Source organism: Melanostigma gelatinosum (assembly GCF_949748355.1).
Source record: "Melanostigma gelatinosum genome assembly, chromosome: 15".
Taxonomy (NCBI): Eukaryota; Metazoa; Chordata; class Actinopteri; order Perciformes; family Zoarcidae; genus Melanostigma; species Melanostigma gelatinosum.
In genome coordinates, this window is record NC_136648.1 from 9,512,166 (window position 1) to 9,525,116 (window position 12,951).

The 12,951-nt window shown below is 40.0% G+C and overlaps 1 protein-coding gene across 1 annotated transcript in view; it reads right to left on the reverse strand.

Annotated features, from left to right (window-relative positions):
• piezo2b (piezo-type mechanosensitive ion channel component 2b) overlaps nucleotides 1-12,951 on the reverse strand; it is a gene marked incomplete at its 5' end in the record, with an annotated part of 73,384 nt that overhangs the window by 41,650 nt on the left and 18,783 nt on the right. The window contains 7 exons of the mRNA XM_079284909.1: nucleotides 985-1,166; nucleotides 1,784-1,901; nucleotides 2,448-2,483; nucleotides 3,181-3,291; nucleotides 6,410-6,584; nucleotides 10,741-10,954; nucleotides 11,200-11,461. Of these exons, the coding sequence (XP_079141035.1) occupies nucleotides 985-1,166; nucleotides 1,784-1,901; nucleotides 2,448-2,483; nucleotides 3,181-3,291; nucleotides 6,410-6,584; nucleotides 10,741-10,954; nucleotides 11,200-11,461 (1,098 nt within the window). The remainder of the gene's footprint in view (nucleotides 1-984; nucleotides 1,167-1,783; nucleotides 1,902-2,447; nucleotides 2,484-3,180; nucleotides 3,292-6,409; nucleotides 6,585-10,740; nucleotides 10,955-11,199; nucleotides 11,462-12,951) is intronic.

Sequence of the window (12,951 nt, forward strand, 5' to 3'; positions counted from 1 at the left end):
AATGCATTTCCCAGCTGATCTGAGAGGCTTTTTAAATAGTTTATTTACTTTAAGTAGTAAGAAGGTTTTCACAACACATAAAGAAACACTTCACCCTTCAGTTTATCACAAATATTCAAATTCCACACATCAGGAAATACAGGGTTTTCACTGAACAGGAAAAGGATGAAAAACTGTAATCAAAAAAGTAACTAAAGATGTCTAATAAATGTAGTGGAGTAAAAAGTACAATATTTTTGTCTCTGAGATGTAGTGGAGTGGAAGTATAAAGTTGCATGAAAGGGAAATACTCAAGTACCTCTAATATATACTTAAGTACAGTACTTGAGTAAATGTAATTAGTTACATTCCACGTTGTATTTCAAGTTAAGCAACTCAGAAATGGTGTTATTTGGCATGTGTGTGGTACTTGGACACTTTAAATGAATTAAATCTAGTTTTCTACAATAGTTTGGGTTTGTTGCAAATATCTCCACATTTATATGTAATGTAGAACTACAATTCCCATCATGCTTTGAGTGAAACTGATTTTGTCAAGGCAGTTAGCTGTTAACACTGCAACTATGAATGGACAGACACCTATCGCCTTGACTACTTTTGATCCTGAAGAAAAAAAAACTAAAATTGATTATTTGCTATGTTTTTACAGACTAACTCCAACTAAAATAACTGTCTTATAACATTCTACTTTTCCTGTAATTGCTACCATATTTATCAGTTCTTTCCAGGGAGCTTCATAAGGAAATTATTAAATAATTAAATGTAAAATACGATCGTGATGTTTCTCAAAATGAAGTTCCAAATGTGTAAATCCTCTCCACGCTGCAGGGAATTTAAAAGTGTGTCTGTCTAGACATTTTAAATTCACAAATGAAAGTGGTTTTGGATGATTTCCTTCCAGACATCCAAATACACGACACAAATGCAGCATAAGCCAGTTCCTGTGGCTCCCAGGTTTCACCATCTGCGGGCTGCATTACTCACCATCATGGCTATGAGAGCACAGATGTAGCTCTGTTTCAAGATGAAGTGGAAGATTTTGACCATCGCACTGACTCCTCTCTCCTTTATCCCATCCTCTCCTCCCTCAGACTTCTCCTCTCCTTCCTCAAACGCCGAATCCTCCGGGGGACAACGCACCTCGTGCACACACTCTTCCTTCTTCTCTGGATGGACACAGACACACAACTCACTGTTAGAATAGTTACGGTACTCTGTTTCATTATTGAGATAACCCTTCTGCCTCATTTTAGAAAAAGTTGCTGTTTTATCAATCTGGTTTTAGAAGTTGTTTCTAAACATGAGTCTCACAGTTCGTCTCAACCACAAAGCCCTTTTAAGAAGTTAGCTTACTGTAATCATTTATATGCATTACATCATTTCCATATGGCAGCAGTGCTACTTCAGGATGCAACTATAGACTAGCCACTCTCATATTTTTCTTATTTTGTGCCTCCTCGTCTCTTCTCTCCACCGTACTCCTTCCTGTGACCCGGAAATCAATCTCATGAAAGGACGTCTCGATTCTTAAAATGCATCCCGAGGAGCAAGGAGAGAGGAGGCTTGCCAGAGGAGCTATGAGCGAGGATGCACAGGTGTGTGCTTTCCGGAAAATCGATTCAGCACCCATGGTGAATAAAAAAGGCGTGACACATTCTTGTCACACTATGTTCCGTTGTGAACTGGATTAAAAGTAAATATGTGTTGTTGTTAATATTCGTTTCATTCAGTTTGATCTTTTCAAGGACATTTAGAGAGAAGGCGCAGGCGGTAAACAGCTCACCTGTTACGTCGCTGGGCTGGTCCATTTTATACTGAGGGGTGGAATACAAGTCCACACAGACTGGTCCATTATCCGTTGTGACAAAGTCAAAGGACGTCCCATTTGAGGTGGGCACAGCCTGTAGATCGTCATCACAAATTACAGTAAAAAAAAGTAACTGAGGAACAGGTTTGTTATGGGATCACACTACTGTACTGCTTCCTGCCCCACAAACGCAAACAGGTATAACTGCTGTTGTGTAATCAAATCATTCACCAGCTGGATATTTTATTCATTTGCCAAAAATAAGCAGATTGCAGATGTGGCTTTTTTTGTTAGTTTCAGTTAGTTTGTTGGCAGCTTCGTTACCACATTTTGGCTTTGTAGGGCAGTACAGGGATGTCTTCTACTTTTCACACTGCACATTCTTTCATCTCGGCAAACACTTGTCCGCCTTTAGCTTCGTGGCGGTGACATAAAGTCACGTGACCCTTGTGCAGTCTGCACAGTGGAAAAAGGAGCTAAACATGAACTTTGAAACACAGGTTAAGGATAACTCTGTTCTATGAGGGTGCAGTGTGAAAAGCACTTTGCAGTGATTTATTTTCTTGCGGCAGGACTGAGGGTTGAAGGGGGGGGGGGGGTAAGATGCACAGATTTAAGACACATCCAAAGGAGCCCCCACCTCAGTTGTACTGTAGCCATCCAGGGTGGAGAGGAGCTAGGAAGAGAAAAGAGCATACAAGGCAAGGTGCGTTATCGATGAGCTGCTGAAGTCAAAGGCCTCCTTGTTCTTTATAGTCGCTGATAAGCAGGAACAAAGTCGAGCAGCGCTACTCTGTAAATCGAGCCCATCACTCATCTGCGTCTGCACACCCTAAAAGCTTTTAAACCTCAGGAGGTGGCCGGTGGAGACAGACTACGGACCTTGATATGGGAACAAGGTCAGAATGTCTGTGTGTGTGTGTGTGTGTATTTCCAGCTGAAATCTTTCCAGGGATGAGTCTATTAAGAAGGTGAACAAGATGTAATGGAACAGCTTGACTTCACAGTTTAACAAAGTAGGTTTCATGTTTATTTTTTACCATTATTACACGAAAACATTACAGGATTTTTTCCGTTCAACCTTATCATGTTACAGCTGAATCAATTTGTTCCAAGTCAAGTTATCAGTTGTGTTATTTGGGTTTTTAGCAGCCAAGCTTGTTGAAAGATTCTCAACAGATCTACATAATATTTCAAGGCTGTTGTCCTAGAAAAATGAATTCTTAAGCATGTATTGATGTTTGTTTTTGTTTTTTAACAATGGGATTGTGCAAATGTGTTGTACAATGGTAACCGAACCAAAGGATGATTACTTCATGACCTGTCCAATAATCAATACTCTGTTAGTCCTGCGTGTGTCGACCCTGACGTACGTTTTTCTCATCTGTGCATTGGCGGGATTCCCACCACAGCTGCCTCTTCCTGTTGGCGGAGTTATTTGTTCTGTTTCCATCCAGATCTTCCTCCTCGCACATATCGCCGTCCTGAAAAAATAAAGATAGACAGTTTGGATGATATATACAGTATCTTCACCACTGGACTTTGAGCTCAGTCCGCGATTGTGCAACTGAGACGATACTGTCAAGAACCAATTTTAATCAGCTTCCATTGGAGACTGTTTTACAGTGTAGGTTATCTGGTGAGGAGACGGGTGACCTTTTAGAGAGGAAATGATGTAGTCTTACCGTATTTCTTACCATTGATTTTCTGTATTGTATTCACAACAAACACCATCATCTAGGCAGTATCCAGGTGGCTCAAATATCATAAAAATACAAAAAAATAAAACTGCAAAAACGGCTATTTATTCTTTTTTAAATTCACATTGGAAATAAAGTTCCACTTGTTCTCAGTTTCATTTGTTTTATGAATTTTGAGCATCAGTATGTTAGAAAAACAGAATAATGCTGACCTGAAACACTTGATCCGAAGCAATATTGTCTCCAGTTCAAATGTCTCTAGTTCTGGTTCTGATGAGGAATATGTTTTCTTTAGGGATTCAAAAAAATGGCAATTGGACACTTGGGATTTCAAAACAATCATTTGTTGATGAAATCAATATGAAATCTAGACTGCACAATTAAAATGTTTGCTCTGTATATAAAGTATTATGCTGACTGTTGTGTGATTTCCATTTCTTTGTTTTCAGTCTGCAGTCAGATATCGCTTCCTTGCGTTTCATTCCTTTAGATACTTTTTTTTTTAATGTGACGAAATCATTGGGTTTTCAGTTTTTACTGCATTGTCAAGCTACTGCTGAATAAACACATGGAACTACAACTCAAGCATTAAAAATGAATTGAGAAATAGTAACAGAACATACATTCTTATTGTCTTTCGTCAAAGATGAGATCAATCACAATCGGGCATCTCCACTGTCGAACAAACCTGTCAGCTGATGATTTATGTCGTAATCATGTTTTATTATTAGCGTTGTCTAAAGTGTAAGAGTACACACACACACACATACACACACACACACACCTCTGTGGAGAGATCAATAATGCATACAGCCCTGCAGGTTTACAGGGAAGTATTGACCCCTCTATAAAAACACTAATCTATAATTCCATTACAGGACAGTAGAGCTGAGCCTCGAGGTCTGAGATGAAGGAAGACTGGTTGAATTTAGGAGTGAGGGTCTCCATGACATTTCCAACGTCACATGAACTTTCATTGCAAGCTGAATTCTTCAATAACCATTAGATAGTTCTTGGCCCAATCCGTTATGAGATAAAGCAGATTTTTAAAGGGTCAGTTCACCCAAAACACATTTTCTGATTTTGGTATTTAGTCATTCAGATAGTTTTGGTTTCACCCATATACAGTGGAGGTGAATGGAAATATATTAATTCATCTTAATATATATATCTCTATATATTGTTTAAAGCAAATTGTCTGTTAAGAAACAATGTCCCAGTTACTCGACATAAACACACTGAAGTCAAAGAAACAGTTCCTATGAAAACGTTTGATGCCGTGTTTTGTTTTGTGTGAACTGACCCTTTCAGTTCAATCAAACTCAAGTGACACTGCACTGGTCATTCAGGGGCTGTCACGATATCACATTTAAAAACGTATTTTTTTTTTATAATTCTATCAGTGAAATTACATTTGTATGTTGTTTATTGTGCGATTTGTCTCTTTTATAGTGTAGGAAAGTGTACAAAATAGATTTAGAAAATAATGTGGTCCTATTGTTTGAATGTTTCGGTCCTCAGAGCTTCATCAGGATGACATTTACCTTTACGAATTGTTATCAAACTGACTACAAGTGATCCACAGTGAGTGAGATCTTTTGTGAGTCAGAGTTTACAATCTGATGCGCCTGTCAAGACGACTTTCTTGTGTAAAACTTTAATAACTGACCCCAGTTTTAACTAAAATCATGTTTTAGATTTTGTACCAAAACTACCAAAAATGCTTTATGGCTTCATAAGTCATCACATTTGGACCAGTGTTGTTATATGTTATGTGTAACATGTACCCCTGTAGAGCACTGGAACACTAGAACATGGTACCCAAATGCATCCTCGCTTCACGCTTTGTCAGAATTAGACCACCAGTGTCTCAGATAACACCTGAGCTCCAGCGGACAGATCCAGCAAACGATCGATCGTCCTGGAATCTTCCATCAATACAGTTCCTCTGGTCACGAGGCCACCTGGCTGCCCATTTAATTCAATCTGGTTCTATTTCAGTTCACTGTCTGGAATTTACTGAGGAGGCGCATGGAGGTGTTGCGTGTGTGTTGAATTCAACGCAAATTCAGGCTGGCTGCCTGCACCCACCAAGAGTTACATGAACTGCAAATCCAGCTTTCTCCAAGCAGGAACTCATTCATGTTTAACATCACAAATAATAGTTAAATCACACAGTTTGAGTGGAAAAAAAGAAATTTTATCTGGAGGCAATAATCTAGGTCCATTTTATTTGTATGTTTCGCTTCAGGGTGGTAATTATATATAAATCCACCCTGAGTTGCTCTAACTCTTATTTACTTGAGCGGTTTGTGATGAAGAGTTGTAATTTACTCTTTGATAAACTTGTTGCCTTGTATTTGATTGTCTGGTCACTTAATTGCATTGTTGCATCTTCTAGAATAATGCGTAATGCCCAGAAGGAGATGTGAACTTGGTGCATTCAGCTGAGTTGAAGATAGTGATAGTGAAAACTGAATGGCGAATCACAGAGGATGTCTTGAGGCTGCATTGCCTACTTGTCTATCGTGGCTCTGCCTCATCCACCTGTATATTTATTTCTCTATGATTGATTGAATCCCTGCAAAATCTAGACAGAATCACTTACGCTATGATTTTAAAGCAATACAAAACAACTGTTTTTGTTGGCTGAAACTGAAAAAGCATCATCAAATTGCACAGTAAATCACAAATCTTCAAAAACACCTTTGTTAAATAAAGTCAAAGTTTCCCCACCTTCATGAATCACTAAATCTTCAAGGTATACAATGGATCACAATGATTGCATTTCAGTCAAAATCACCTGATATAATGAGCCTGTGTGGGGAAATTATTACAAATCTGTGAAGTAAAAAGGTCTACTCTCGTGGGCTTTCTTTGCTTTTCTGTCTGCTGTCCTCACCGTCAGCTGGTCGATGGGTTCCTGCAGCCAGAGGCGGATGAGCGTGGCCAGGGTGTAGTAGAGAATCAGCAGGATGATGGGATTGAGAAAGTGGTTCCACTTAAGCTCCGGGTGCACAATGAGCTTCCATGTGTAGGAGCAGTTGCTCAGAACAATGGGCGAGATGCCAAATATACTGCAGAGACAGACAGACAGACAGACAGACAGACAGACAGACAGACAGACAGACAGACAGACAGACAGACAGACAGACATATGAGAACAGGAACATTGACAGGGATTTTACTGCAGGAAAATCAGGAACTTTGAGTTTAAATTAGGAAGCGACGACGTTTAGTCGACAGAAAATTTATTTACATTGACTATTTTGATAATCGATTAACGGCAAATGTTTGATGATTCCAGGTTCTTATATGACAACAAATTGAATATTTGTGGGGTTTGGACTGTTGGTTAGACAAACCAGGAAGTTAGATGACATTTTATTGTAAAACAGAAACCAGTAACAAATGCCCAGACAAGACGATTTATAGATTAATTGAATAAATAATGAGCAGAATAATCAACAATAAAAAGAATTGTTAGTTGCGGCCTTTCTGCTCTCACAGTTTTAGTCCCGATCGATCGTCCTGGAACATAGCTAACGAAGATGCTTTAGACTTTAAACCCGACAAAAGATACAACCTTTATTCCATTAATTTGTCCTTGAAGGCAAGTTTATAATTTAACTCTTTTTCATTCTACAATCATTATTGTAGAATTAAAAATAGGTTGGTTGTCTTGAATTGTATCCTTCTTCAACGGCCAAGATGAGAAGCAAATGCATGAATACTCGTCCTTAAATCTTTTGTGAACTTGCCCAAATCATCAATCAGCAGATTGGACGGTTCTCAATTGAGATAAGTGTATTGTTTAATTTATTACCTTCAATTCAGGCATTGGGTTCTCCATCTTTAAAACTAGTTATCGATTTCAGAAACAAAGCCAGGATGGTTGAAGTGATGCAAACGTTACAAAAGCCTGTAAGGACTGCAGAGCCATGCTGTCTGTGCTGGATGGCCTATACACTAAACATCAGGGGTTCACAACCTGGGGGCCGGGACCTGATCTGAGAAGTGCCAGGATGATTAAAGGGATGAGGGGGGAAAAAACATGTATTTATTAACAAATTATGTTTTATTTCTACTTATTTCATTTTTAAGTTTTGACTTTAATATCGGGCACTTCTCTTCTTCAGGCCAAAAGAAGCCTCGACTGCAACGGTATTGTTTTCACCTTGTGAGTCTGGGAGTGACACACACACTTTACACCCCTGGCCCGATAATGGCACCACAGCTGATGTGATCCCATCGCAAGATTTTTGATTATTATTTTGCTCATTCTCTACACATTTATTGTATGTAAGTCAGTCCAGGGAGAGGACTCCTCTTTAGTTGCTCTTCCTGAGGTTTCTTCTATTTTTTCCCCTTTAAAAGGTTTAGTTTTTTCTTATCTGAAAGGACTGAGGCGCTTGCATGCCGTACAGATTGTAAAGCCCCTTGAGGCATATTTGTGATTTGTGATATTGGGCTATATAAATTAAACTGACTGAGCCTGCTGCCACCACGACAAGCACCCTGGATATATGGCAGGAAGTGGCGGGATGGAGCTATTGGTGAGTCCAATTTAGTTTTTATAATCTGAAGGAGGTCTTCTTAGTTTTATAAATACAGGCCCTGATGTTCGTAATAGGTGGTACATTACCATGATATACACTGTCAAGGAACAGTTGACTGGCCCTCATTTAAACAGCAAATTAAGTGTAGATTTTCTGTCAGATGACATTCCTGCAAAGACGATTTCCTTCCACACTCTTGGAATCTAAAAAATGCACGGAGACTAAATATCCATTTGTGCCACAAAGGACTCCGTTTGAGTCACTCCTCTTCCTCCGAGCAGAACAAAGATCATCTGCTCAACAGGAAGTGCACTGACGTATTCCAGTGACAACCACACAGATTTACAGGTCTCCTGAGTCTCTGCCATGTGGAGGAGCGAATACCCCCCTCTGACCCAGTCACACTTCCTGAACGGTTTCTTCTTGCAGCTGGGGGAAAGCCCACTGGTCACATGACTGGGGACTTCCATTGTAAGGAAGGAAGGAAGGCAGGAAGTGGAGTGGAAGCCAGGCCTCTCAACAGTCTCACTCAACACCGGGCCGATGGCAAGGCCGACTCAACTGTCAACAAGCACAATTAGGGCAAGCACTGGGGTAGCCTTTCTTTTGTCCAATGGGAGCTGCACGTATTTACGTTTGTAAGTTTCCCTCAGGCGGCGTGAGGGTGTGCAGAGAGGTAACAGGCCGAATCGCAGAAGAGCGTGTTACTTTTATCATCACATTGGGCCTCAGTTTTGTTTATGCTGCGGCAGACAGAAATACCTCAGCGCTGTGGAAAGTCAACATGAACGCACAAAGACACGGCAGATGATGAAATAGTTGGCCTGTTCATGTAAAGAGCAAATGAGAATTAGAGTCATTGTAAACGTTCCAAATTTAAGGCTTCAAATATCAAATAAAGAGCTAATAAAAAAAATGACACCCACTCTCCCAATTAAATGAAGCAAATGTATAAGTTAGTATTGAAGTTAAGTCATTTTTGGTGATAATTTAAGCTGGTATTTTTTACACCCTGTGATTATGTGTCATCGTGGCTAAATGTGGTCCTGGAGACACAGGCAAATATTATATTATATATTGTATTTTTTTCATACAACTGTTTTAATCCTTTTAATAATTTGGAGAGACTTCAGGGAGTTTTGGCCTCATGGCTGGAAGGCCACTGATTGAGATGTGACTCCTAATGAATAGTTCATAAAGCATTCACGGTTTAAACAGACTATTGATGGGTTTTCTAACAAGAAGTCTGTCAATACAACACTGTAATCACACCTTATCTGCCATCTGAACCAGAAGAAGGATGGTGAGGACACAAGGTTTGTCCAAGGCAGCTTCCTCTATACATAGCTGTAAATAGCCTCGGCCCTGACACCCAGCAGCACAGCTTTCAAATGAGAAACCGTGAGATCAATAAGACCCTGCTACACCAAGGGCACTGAGACAACGGCTACAGTGAGACAACGGCTACAGTGAGACAACGGCTACAGTGAGACAACGGCTACAGTGAGACAACGGCTACAGTGAGACAACGGCTACAGTGAGACAACGGCTACAATGAGACAAAAGCTACAGTGAGACAAAAGCTACAATGAGACAAAAGCTACAGTGAGACAGCTACAGTGAGACAGCTACAGTGAGACAGCTACAGTGAGACAACGGCTACAGTGAGACAACAGCTACATGTTTTAGATTTTTGTACATTACAATTGACATTATTACAATTTCCTCATCAACATATTGTAAATGTATTTCAATATTGATTATAACTGTGTGTATTTTGATGCATATTCAGACCCAAAGGGAGATTAAATATGAGCAATGTCCACTGTTATAATATAAAAAATTTGAGGATTGTCATTTTTTTAAGTTTTATGTGAGTTGTCAGTCAAACAGAGAGCTTAGTGACTAAAAGGTACTTTCTGCTACAGACTTTGTATTCATCACAACTGTGTCTACCGTATGTTGGCACGGTGTGCAACGATGTGGCTTTACTCCAACCACAACGTTTCACCGCTGCAGCCACAGACAGCTGATTGTCTCCTCTCATGCATAATAAAACAACACTGGTTGTACTGAAGAGCCTAAAAGCTCTGCTTCGGATATTGATGTGCTGTGAGAACGAGTTTGATATATCTTCCCTCCAGCTGGGTTTGCCTTTTCCTTTGCCTTCTTGTTTGTAACGATGGTAAATATTTATTGTCATTTAAACAAACTTGCCTTGGGCGCAATAAATATTGTCGAGTCAAAGGAGCCCTTGCTGCTGAGCGCTGTCATCACGTTATGTTACTTTAACATTAGCAAGGAGCCAGACGGCATATGGATGGGCTTTCTGCTGTTTAAATACCATTTCAACAATTCATCATAAAGACATGAGATCTAATGCTCGTACATTTTCTCGAGCTTGAGCCATCACTCACCGCTGTTTGGAAGTCATTTTGTTCTCAAGGTTTAACTCATCTCTTTCTGCATCAAGAAAGGCTGTCAGGTTTAAATTTGGAAAATAATCAAAATCGAATGCATCCTAATAAGCAGAGATATTGTGAATTAATAAGTGTTTTGATTTGGACCGATGACATATGTTGGAACTTTGAGCCTGGCGCAAAATTACAGATTTAAAGTAAACATACAGGATTTTAGACAGTGTTTGGATTCATTAAACGTGCATGTGTATCACCTGATGTAATAATCGTTCGGTGGTATGGACTCCTGGAAGAACTGGAACTGGTAGAGGTACAGTACAACGAGGTGTCCAGCGCTAAAGATGGCCATCAGGACACACATGCAGCTGAAGATGAGTGTGTCGAAGGTCCGACAGAGGGACCACCAGGTGCACAGGAACAGGAAGATGAAGAAGTAGACAGCCGAGGTCAACGAGGGCAGCATGACACCTGAAAACACACAAAAAAAAAAGAATACAAAGTCAGAGCTTACTTATCTGAGTAGGATGCTTATTAATTATCAGCTTTTGTTTTGACGTTCAGTTCTTTCTCAATAATGTTCTGGCATTCAAAAACCAACACAACAGTAATTGGAAAAAAAGGTGCCAAGTAATCACTGTAAAACTTGGATATTCAGGTGGTGACGCTATGAGACCCAGACACAGATTCACTGTACAGCATCCAAAGCTGCTCACCTGTAATGCCCAACAAAATGGTGACCACCACCTTCCCCGCGGTTGTGATCAAGTTCCCGATAATCTCCTTCACTTTGGACGCAACCTCCGCCACATGCCGTAGGACCTTCATCTTGGTGCTTTCCTTTGCTTCCTCCTCCTCCTCCTCCTCTTCCCCCTCGCCCAGCTGCTCCTCTTCTTCATCCTCCTCGGCCTCGTACCCCGCTTCAAAGTCCTCCTCTAGCAGGATGTTGTCGTCCAGGCTCAGCTTCTCCTCTTCTTCCTTTAGAGGGTGGGATTATAGCGACACAGTACATTTCAGTATAAAATGATTAATGGTGCAGTTGGGAGGTCAGAGCTCTCCATGGTGCTGAACACACTTTCCTACAGGTAGCGCTAGCTTCACAATCCCATATGTAAACTCCAGTTTAGCATTTCTAAAGATGTATGTGGTCTGTTTGGCTGCTTGAGGCATGATTAGCGACCTGCGGCAGATGTTTTTCTCTGGAACCACACGTTGGCTTGAATCTCATCCAGTCACTTCTTCCTCGGCTGCTGTATCTAACCAACTGTGTGTCGCTCTTTTCCTACGGTCTCAATAAAATAGAGACATAATAACAAGTGATTCATATAGAACACATAAGGCACTGGACAAAGAAAGTAGCAGGTGGTACAAAGCCTGTTTTGAATCAATTTCAGCTCAGATTGCTCACTGACGGAAGTAAAAGTCTGAAGACAACGCCGGCTCCATAGATGAATTCCTGTTGTTACTCAGTAATGGCGAGAGATGCCAGCTATGCCAGCGTGAGCGGCGCAGTCAAAGTGAAAGTAAATGTGGATTTAATTAACACCGAGTCATAAAGAGAAGGTAGGACTTGCCAGGGGATGGGGGGGGTATTCCAAGTCATCAACACTCAAAGGGAACTCTATTCAATCAGTTATGACTACTACGAGGTACCTCTTTTTGTTTGCAGACGTTAAGTGCAAGTGAAAACACATAGACGTCATCCATTACCGAGATAAACAGTCAGAGGCCTGAACTGCAGTCTGGAAACGTTGACAAGCTCATGGTGCGAAACAGAATTTGTCCTTATTCTGGTCCATGAATCTAAAAGTTTGTGTAAAGAAGTTTACATTGGGATTTGTGCACACATTTCCCTTTTTATATTTATAAGAACTTTCTAATTAAGACATTTTTTACTTCTTCTGTTTAGTTTCATGGACATAAAAGTCTACTTGATGTTTATCCCAATACACGACCTAAAGCCTTGTTTATACTCGCCCAAGGCACTATTTACTGAAGTCTAGATTTCCATGAGCTTCTGCTTCTAAAGCATTTTAAAACAAATTTGCCGTCTTTGTAATTCAATGTTTTACTTCTTAATTTAAGTTATTTGGTTTGATGTTATTGTGGCATTCATGTCTAAAATGACCCCTGCACACAGCGGTCACACCGTAAAAGTTTAGCTGATGTAAGAAAATGTTACTTCATAGTTTTGTTACGTATATGTGGTCAAAAGTTATCCACCCATCCTAAAGGCACATTACTTTGTCAAAAAAGGACAGAAACTACGTCATACATGTGAGGATTTGCTGCTGATTTGGACTGTTGATTAGACAAAACAAGTTATTTGAGGACTTCACCTTGAATATGGGAAATTGTAGTGGGCATTTTTTAATAAATTGAAAAATAACCAGAAGCAGTCCTATATTAAAGACAACCTACTTTACTATATTACGAATACATTAATTAGTTAAATCAGATAGATAGAG